General features: G+C 43.9%; 2 protein-coding genes across 2 annotated transcripts; both read right to left on the bottom strand.

Annotated features, from left to right (window-relative positions):
* Positions 1-8,008: 8,008 nt before the first annotated feature.
* On the bottom strand, positions 8,009-9,268 carry LOC137279118 (uncharacterized). The gene has a single exon (XM_067811593.1). The coding sequence runs from the start codon at positions 9,266-9,268 to the stop codon at positions 8,009-8,011; it is 1,260 nt and encodes a 419-aa protein (XP_067667694.1).
* A 253-nt stretch (positions 9,269-9,521) lies between these two features.
* LOC137279116 (splicing factor 3A subunit 2-like) lies at positions 9,522-10,127 on the bottom strand. The gene has a single exon (XM_067811592.1). It carries the CDS (start codon positions 10,125-10,127, stop codon positions 9,522-9,524), a length of 606 nt encoding a protein of 201 aa, XP_067667693.1.
* Positions 10,128-10,168: the final 41 nt, after the last annotated feature.

Below are 10,168 nucleotides of genomic sequence, written 5' to 3'. Positions count from 1 at the left end.
AGTAGAATGGATGATAGAGACTGGGTAACAGAGGCCTGGTGGAGTAGAGAAAATGATAGAGACTGGATATCAGAGGCCTGGTAGAGTAGAATGGATGATAGAGACTGGATATCAGAGGCCTGGTAGAGTAGAATGGATGATAGAGACTGGATAACAGAGGCCTGGTGGAGTAGAGAGGATGACAGAGACTGGATATCAGAGGCCTGGTAGAGTAGAATGGATGATAGAGACTGGATAACAGAGACCTGGTAGAGTAGAGAGGATGCTAGAGACTGGATATCAGAGGCCTGGTGGAATAGAGAAACTGATAGAGACTGGATATCAGAGGCCTGGTAGAGTAGAATGGATGATAGAGACTGGATATCAGAGGTCTGGTGGAGTAGAGAGGATGATAGAGACTGGATAACAGAGGCCTGGTGGAGTAGAGAGGATGATAGAGACTGGGTAACAGAGGTCTGGTGGAGTAGGGAAAATGATAGAGACTGGAAAGCAGAGGCCTAGTAGAGTAGAGAGGATGAGAGAGACTGGATAACAGAGGCCTGGTGGAGTAGAGAGGATGACAGAGACTGGATATCAGGGGCCTGGTAGAGTAGAATGGATGATAGAGACTGGATAACAGAGACCTGTTAGAGTAGAGGGGATGATAGAGACTGGATATCAGAGGCCTGGTGGAGTAGAGAAAATGCTAGAGACTGGATAACAGAGACCTGGTGGAGTAGAGAGGTTGGTAGAGACTGGATTACAGAGGCCTAGTGGGGTAGAGAGGGTGAAAGAGACTGGATATCAGAGACCCGATGGAGTAGAGATATAGATAGAGACCCGACAGCAGAGACCCTGTGGAACAGAGAGGTTGATAGAGACTGGATAACAGAGGCCTGGTGGGGTAGAGAGGATGATAGAGACTGGATAGCAGAGACCCGGTGGGGTAGTTTTATAGATAGAGGCCCGACAGCAGAGACCCGGTGGAACAGAGTGGTTGATAGAGACTGGATAACAGAGGCCTGGTGGGGTAGAGAGGATGACTGACACGTGATAACAGAGGACCGGTGGGGTAGATAATGAGCTCATAACAGAGGCCCCTTGAAACAGAGAAAAATACAGGCCCGACACCAGAGGCTCGGTGGAGTAGAGAGGATGATAAAGGATATAGGAAAGAGTGCAAGAGTAACAGAAAGAATACGGAGAGCCCTTAAAATAAGAGGTCTGTGTATAGCCATGTGCCTCAAGAAAGTCAAAATACAGAAACGTACTGGGCTCCGTTCATGAATGACGAGTCCCTAGTACAAACTGTATCCGCATGTAATTGTTCCTGGTCGACTGCGAATACGAGGGGGTATCAAAATGTTCTAATCATCACCAATACGTTACTGAGCATTCAGGATCAAATTTGGACTGTAACATCGGCGATCCTTGTCTCGTTGATGGACCAAGAACTGTTTACTTCACTATATCGAGTCTTGTGCTATTTGCTCCTACACACCAGTACTTATCCAAGCACGGAGAAGACTGATGCGCACAGTGTAATTAAGTTTGTTGTACTTAAAGGACTGCACGATAAGACATCTTATGACACTCTTGAGAGATGGAAAAGGTATTTCCAAACCAGTCACATGTCCCTCACATGTGAGCTCAGAATTGGGCTGACTGATGATATGGACACCGTGAACAAAGCCGATTTATCCGTGTCGTGTAACAATACAAATGGTTATGCATAAGACGAGAGTGTTACCAGAGTGTATTTTCTGTAATTTGTACTCTTATTGATTAAGTGATAATTATTATTGGGTCACAATGTTTTGAGTTTTGAGAGATAGTTATTATGGGTCACATTTCGTATCACAGTAATGGTGTTTTAGTAGCACGCCTTTTAAAATAGCTTCAGAGTTGCCTCCCTAAGGCCCTCTTCTGCATACGAGTATGTGTTTTTGACTTGTTGGTAAACACAGGCCGATCGCGAAGGTTCCATACTTCGCTGGAATGCTCAAGAATCAGTGACTGTGTATATATAAGGCTGGTTGCTGTGTTGACGACATACACACGGACGTATACACGGATCTACGGAGGTGTCATCCATCATTCTGCATTTGTCTATCTCTGCGTCAACTTTCAGTTTTAATAGAACTGTTTCTCACTGAAACCAAGACTTTGGTGAGTTGATATAATATTTGTGACCCATTCCTTTAGATTTGCCTCAGCTGCATTGTACATGATTCCACGATTGTGAATCTTTGTATCTTGCTCTTTGGTCAACACATAATTTTGAAAATTTTAGACTTGTCTGTGTTATATTTTGCTGACTCTGAGACTCTTTGTATATCTTTTGTCACGGCATATTATTAACCGTACCAAGACGACGTGAGTTATGGAACACCATTTATAACAACTACACACATGTCATCATGCTGGGTTTCTCGACTTCATGGAACATGTCACGACAGACATTGGAGCTTCTGGAGCAGAATGAAGAGGAATTCTTCAGAGTCGAGTAACCATGGACGCATGTTTTCTCTATTTAAATGATCCAGAGATGAAGAACCCACTTCGTGGACGTCGTTTCGATGACATGAATTCTGTCATTCAACAAGTGAAATCAGGAGACTTCTATTCAGTCGGTCTGTGCAAGGTCAAGAAACGGTGGTAGAAATGTGCTATTCGGGATGGTGACTATGTAGATAAGTCATAAGAACAAGAAAGCAAAATAAAGTTTCTACCCTGAATGGGTCTTGGTGATAATTAGAAACCCAACCCCACCCCACCCCACCCCCGTAGTCGTTACTGTGTTTCTCTATTCGCATTTAATGCATTCAAATGCATCTAACACAACAGTAACATATCAGTCTAATGTATGCTTCTGTACAAGGATGTCGACTAAGGTACCTTGGATACACACACACATCCCGTGCTGACATCCGACTTCGACCCAAGTAAGGCATGTGCATACTCAGTTAGATATTTTTGCATTAGATATTATTATATTTTCACACAAACAGACCATTATATCAAGTAATCCCTAACATTACAATATACTGAACATTACCCCTTTAAACCACTTGGCTACGAAATCTGACCTTTCAGTTGTGGCGTTCAAAACTTAATTTGACAGTTTCAGCCTTGTCACTCTCTAACAATCAATGCTAAACCTGTGGGATCTGGGTCAATGTATGCCACCAGACCTCTATGTCTGGTTGTAAGCGCTGACTAAACTAGAATTATTGTTTGAAGCTTGTAGCTATAAAGTATTGCTGGCCGTGTCTGGTGGCAGATCATCTGGCCCCCTTCACAAAGTGACCCCAGGGCCGTGTCTGGTGGCAACTGTTCAGGCCTCATTCACAAAGTGATCCCAGGGCCGAGTCTGGGGTGGGATCACATCAAAGTAGGGGGGCATACGATTGTTTTAGCACTAAGATCGCTTTGTCGGACAAACAGTAGACGTGTAATGACATCGACAAGACGGACCACAGATATAATGTTGGTGTGTAGTTTATACTGTAATATCTGAACCACAGATACTGTATTCTGCTGGAATAGCGTCCCCGGGCCACGGGATTTACACTGTGATATTTTTGCAGATATGAGCTATTACTCCTTGGTGTCAAGCATCAGTCAGTCGGTGGATATACGAGGACCAAGTTAAGTGTTAACATCACATTGAATGTCAATGGTTGTCCGGGGCTATTCCTCACATACCTGGATATACGAGGACCAACTTAAGTGTTAACATCACCCTCCACCCATGACACCCCACGTGACACCCCGGATTAAGTGAATTAACATAGTAAACCAATAAATCTGTAAGCGGTGCGCCTGACCCAGTTCCCATGTACTCCACTAACTCGCAACACGTTACTAGTCTGTTTCCATGATTGGCTGTTTCTTTCTTAGATATACTTCTGTTCTTCAGGCTTTCCCCTGAGAAACATTAGAACATCTGAACATGACATTAAGTACCCAATCTTACATTATAAAATTGACACGTCATTCCTGATTCCCAGTGGGCTCAGCATTATTATATGTGATCCATATGTCACCAATTGATGGCGCGGTGCCGACTTGATCACAAAACTAGATCATACCGAAAAGTGCCCCGGTTTCCAGGTAAGAGCTGGTTCCAATTGGACTGGTAGTGAAATACGATTAATTGACTGGTTCCAACTGGACTGGTAGTGAAATACGATTAATTGACTGATTCCAACTGGAATAGTAGTGAAATACGATTAATTGACTGATTCCAACTGGAATGGTAGTGAAATACGATTAATTGACTGGTTCCAACTGGACTGGTAGTGAAATACGATTAATTGACTGATTCCAACTGGACTGGTAGTGAAGTACGATTAATTGACTGGTTCCAACTGGTAGTGAAATACAATTACTTGACCGGTTCCAACTGAATTGGTAGTGAAATGCTTGACTGGTCAAGTCAGCAAGAGATACCATACTGAAAACATGTCAACGTACGTGGCGCCATATGCAGCCCAACCCTTGTGTCCGTGTGTACCATGTACTGTTTTGTGTTTACAATTACAGATGACTGTTCTGTCTACCTCAATACCTCTTTGTTGAGTCTCAAAACGTAGTATTTGAAGCAAGTACGTTGCTTATAGTCAACCCTATTTTCTAGACATTCTCAATAAAGGCACAGTATCACAAACTTTCGGTCCGACTTGGCCCAAGCTCTGAAAAGCAACTTAAACCTAACTCATGACACCGGAAAAGAGTAACACAGTTCTGTGAAATATAGTATACAAAACATAATGTGCAACCATCCGATCTTTTCCCCACCCGCTGAATTCTGAAATATCGAATCTCAATAACTTATCTGTAGTCGGACAATGCCTTGGCGTTTAGACCTTACTTTGCGACCGCTTGTATAAGTAAATGTCAGATTAAACAGTTCTTAAACAGCTCATAAAACGTAACAGGTATTCAAATGTCATTTTTTAAACAGGTGCATAAAACTAGATGAAATACCTTTGGTTCCGTTTCCTTATAATGTCAACCAGTTTCGAAAAGTTGACCCAGACCTGCCCAGGCGTCCTAGCCATGTACGTCAGGTCATTAATCCCTGCGTGGACGATGATGAACTGGAAACAATTTAGAATTAAAAATTCTGAAATGAAACCATATGGGCGATCAAAATATAATATGCGCTTTGTAGCTTGCAATATCCAATGATACATTACGACTACGCAAGTGAAATAATTATCCTCATTCTGTGCAAAATCCTACTTTCTTCAACTGTCTCCTACCTTAAAGTTAATGTCCCACAAGAGATCGGGAATGCCAGCCACCTTGGCTCCGGACAGAGACCTTGTCACGATCCCTTCTTTCTCCGTATAACGTCCAACATGCTTCAACAACGAGTCGCCAACAAGTAATGCAGACATTTTCAGATCATATGACTTGAAAACAGGCTGATACTGCCCAGCTCGGCCAGTTTTATAGGGATACATTTGGACAGAGTTACGTGAGACACTGAGGGTTTATGAAAACATATATACTTCTCCCACGGCCCTTTTTAATGCTTTTATTGTATGTGTGGTCAGGAAAGCAAGTTTATCTGAAAGACTGGAAGTTTACAACATCCGGAAACAGCATCTCCGAGTAGCCTTTGTGTTGCAAAGCTCATGCAGTGAAAACAAATTTCTCCTGGTCCGGAGCTGGACAACCTAGAGACGTACTGGATGTGTTTTCATAGTTTCGTATATTCAAATAATGTAACCATAATATGTCATACGCAAATTCCGTATGATGTCTCGTGTTACCTATCTTCTGATAGGTATTAAGTTTCTGATATGTTTAAATCATGCCATGAATAGCCTTACTCGTCTATCTGTATCTGTGATAGTATTCACTGATGTGTGTGCAATAAAAAATGAAGAAACCTTTTATATTCCTAACCACTGAAAAAAACCCAAGCCTTTCAAGCGTTTCATGTCATATAATTGGGTGTGATATCTTCTACTATTTTTTCAGTTTATTATATGTGTTTATGTTTATATATATGATGAAACAAATGTTTCATTTTAGTATTTGTAATTTAGTCAGCCATTGTGAAAAACGTTATAAAGAAACGGTGGAGTAATCAATAACCCCGAAGGCCCCAGGACAGATAATTAAGGGCAACAGTATGCTGATTGAATCACATCACCTGGCTGATTGCAATTAGACAAAGGTAATTAAGCAAGCTGGATGCAATACAAGACACTATTATGGATGACAACTTCTTTAATTCTCTTAACACGACGTTTCAATGCTAATATCCACCTGACGAAGGGGCAAGAATTAGCCTTGAAACGTCGTGTTAAAAGAATTAAAGAAGTTGTCGTCCATAATAGTGTCTTGTATTACCTCACCAACTTCTAAATGCCTTTGAAGAATTTTAAGCTGGATGCAGTCGTAATTAACAGGTCCATCAAGTTCATTAGCCCGCGCAGTGCAGACCAAATACTGGGCGTCACTTTAAGCAAGGTGTTTGCTTCAAATACTCCGTTTTGAGACTCTATAAAGAACTAGTTAGGTAGATATCATACTATTCTATGGATATAAACATTAATCAGTATACGTGTGGGGTTTAAGCTGTTCTTAAGAGAGCGGGCCGAGTCGGGTTCTCTTTAAACAACATCAGTTAATAGAAACCTGTATATCTTGTTACCATTTGTTATCTGTCTGCTGTTATGTGTATATGTACTACATCCCTTTAGGTTTACCCTCACTTCACCTGAAGAAGAGACTAGGAACTGTCTCGAAACCTTATATAATAAAGAATTTGAACCATAAAGCATTTTAGTTTGATTCCACCAACTTCTAAATGCCTTTGAAACAACTGTTTGTTTCCAATACAACCATCTGAAACTCTGTAAAGCGATATGTAGGTAGATATGATACTAATCTATATGGACAAAAATAGAATTTAAGATACAGCTATGGGGCGTAGGATGCTTTAAATTTGACGTCCTGAGAAAATCCTCAGTATCAGTGCTGTTTCAGGTACAAAAGCAAACAATAACAGCAATATCAAACTCCAACGGCTACAGTACAACACGGGATCGAATCACTGACTTTCCACTTTCCTGGCAGAGTGAGTGGAAGGGCCGCTCGAACATGTGAAGCTAACAGAAGGGAGATAACCGTGTTTCTTGTATACTTCAAGACACGATGCGTTGTCTTTGTGGCTATATGAGCATAAAACCTTTTCATCTAATTAGATGTCCGACTAGACTACCTTCCCTGCAGGTCGGGATATCATCTAATCACGAATGTCCTTGAATTATGCAACATGAAGTAACATAAACACTTTCTTCACATGTACACGAGACATACATCCCTTTGAGCTTACTTGTGCCTGTCAAAGTGTTGCACACCAAATATCAATATGCCAGTTCTTTAAAATGACCTTCCACACGGTATTGCAGTATAACTCTTTGGGGCTTTTCTTTCCTTACAGGCTGCAGTATCTTGGCACAGATTTAGCGTTTTGATTCCACAAAATGAAAATGTAGCGTAACAGTACATTGGGTCGCATAGTTTATCATGTATAGTATAAGTTGTTCACTGATCGCGAGCGAAGCATAAACCGACATCGAGGGTACATCAAGCCATGTGCTTCCAGGGACATGTGAACATGTACTTATCTTAATGTTGAATTGTTTGGAGCACGGTTACAAATCATTTTTAACCCTCGCGAGACAAGAAAAACAGATTTAGAGTTATCTCCCTTCCATCGATTTGCACTCTCAAAACATCGGTACTTTCCGTACACAATACGTGATCCAATGTTATTCCAGATAACTGCTACCACGAAGTACCAAATGAGTTCGGCATTCCCAGTGGCGGACATACAAAATGTTACTCGCGTCTAAGCAGCTACGTACATTGAAAATAACAGAAGAGCACTCAGCCAGTCAGACAGAGACATTATAATGTGAGGTAAGATAACGTTTGTTACACGCCGCTGTCGCATGGCAAGGGTAGAGATGATCATGGCTTGGCTACTGACGAGCATAACTTACATACTGTTGTGCTTGTCTTGGATAGCGTTGAGAATGGCTAGGGTACTGCTGACTTTGGCTACGGTACTGCTGACCTTGGCTGGGGTATTGCTGACCTTGGCTTGGGTACTAATGTGCATGACTTGGATACTACTGTGCATGGATTGAGCACTGCTGCTGTGCAAGGCTAGGGCACTGCTGTGCATGGCTAGAGTACTACCCTTCATGGATTGAGCACTGCTGTGCAAGGCTAGGGCACTGCTGTGCATGGCTATGGGACTACCCTTCATGGATTGAGCACTGCTGTGCATGGCTAGAGTACTACCCTTCATGGATTGGGCACTGCTGTGCATGGCTAGGACACTGCTGTGCATGGCTATGGGACTACCCTTCATGGATTGAGCACTGCTGTGCAAGGCTAGAGTACTACCCTTCATGGATTGGGCACTGCTGTGCATGGCTATGGGACTACCCTTCATGGATTGAGCACTGCTGTGCAAGGCTAGAGTACTACCCTTCATGGATTGAGCACTGCTGTGCATGGCTAGGACACTGCTGTGCATGGCTATGGGACTACCCTTCATGGCTAGGACACTGCTGTGCATGACTAGGGTACTACCCTTCATGGATTGAGCACTGCTGTGCAAGGCTAGAGTACTACCCTTCATGGATTGAGCACTGCTGTGCATGGCTAGGACACTGCCGTGCATGGCTATGGGACTACCCTTCATGGCTAGGACACTGCTGTGCATGACTAGGGTACTACCCTTCATGGATTGAGCACTGCTGTGCAAGGCTAGAGTACTACCCTTCATGGATTGAGCACTGCTGTGCATGGCTAGGACATTGCTGTGCATGGCTATGGGACTACCCTTCATGGCTAGGACACTGCTGTGCATGGCTATGGGACTACCCTTCATGGATTGGGCACTGCTGTGCAAGGCTAGGACACTGCTGTGCATGGCTATGGGACTACCCTTCATGGATTGAGCACTGCTGTGCAAGGCTAGAGTACTACCCTTCATGGATTGGGCACTGCTGTGCATGGCTAGGACACTGCTGTGCATGGCTATGGGACTACCCTTCATGGATTGAGCACTGCTGTGCAAGGCTAGAGTACTACTCTTCATGGATTGGGCACTGCTGTGCATGGCTAGGACACTGCTGTGCATGGCTATGGGACTACCCTTCATGGATTGAGCACTGCTGTGCAAGGCTAGAGTACCACCCTTCATGGATTGAGCACTGCTGTGCGTGGCTTGAACACTGCTGTGCATGGTTAGGAAACTATTGTGCACGGCTAGGAGACTCTTATGTATGGTAGGGTACCTCTGTTCATGGTTAGGGTACTGTTGTGCATGGGCAAGGTACTACTAAGCATGTTGTGGGTACTTCTGATGATGGCTAGGGTACTGCTCTGCATGGCTTGAACACTGCTGTGCATGCCTAGGGTAATGTAGAGCCTGGCTAGGGTACTGTTTATCATGGTTTGGGTACTGGTGTGCATGGCTTGGTTACTGCTGAGCATAGCTAGGGTACTGCGTGCATGGCTAAGGCACTGCTGTCAATGGCTGGTGCACTACTGTGCATGGCTAGGGCACTGATGTGCTTAGCTAGGGCACTGCTGTCAATGGCTATGGCACAAGTGTGCATGGTTAATGCACTGCTGTACATGGCTGGGTCACTGATGTGAATGGCTGGGGCACTGATGTGAATGGCTAGGGTACTGCTGTGAATGGCTATGGCACTACTGTGCATGACTAGGGCTCTGATGTGCATGGCTGGGGCACTGCTGTGCATGGCTGGGGCAGTACTGAGCATAGCTAGGGAACTACTGTGCATGGCTGGGACACTGGTGTGCATGGGTTGGGAAGTATTGAGCATAGCTAGGGCACTACTGTGCATGTGTTGGGCACTGATGAGCATGACTAGGGTATTGCTGCGAATGGCTAAGGCACTACTGTGAATGTCTGTTGCACTACTGCGCATGGCTAGGGCACTGATGTCCATGGCTAGGGCACTGATGTGCATGACTAGGGTACTGCAGTGAATGGCTAGGGCACTACTGTGTATGGCTAGGCTGCTGCTGTGCATGGCTAGGGCAATGCTGTGAATGGCTGGGGCACTACTATGCATGGCTAGTTAATTGATGAGCATGTCTAGGGTACTGTTGCGAA

The sequence above is a fragment of the Haliotis asinina genome, chromosome 3 (assembly GCF_037392515.1).
Source record: "Haliotis asinina isolate JCU_RB_2024 chromosome 3, JCU_Hal_asi_v2, whole genome shotgun sequence".
Taxonomy (NCBI): domain Eukaryota; kingdom Metazoa; phylum Mollusca; class Gastropoda; order Lepetellida; family Haliotidae; genus Haliotis; species Haliotis asinina.
Note: the sequence above shows the minus strand (reverse complement) of the source record. Positions and strands in the feature narration are given on the sequence as shown.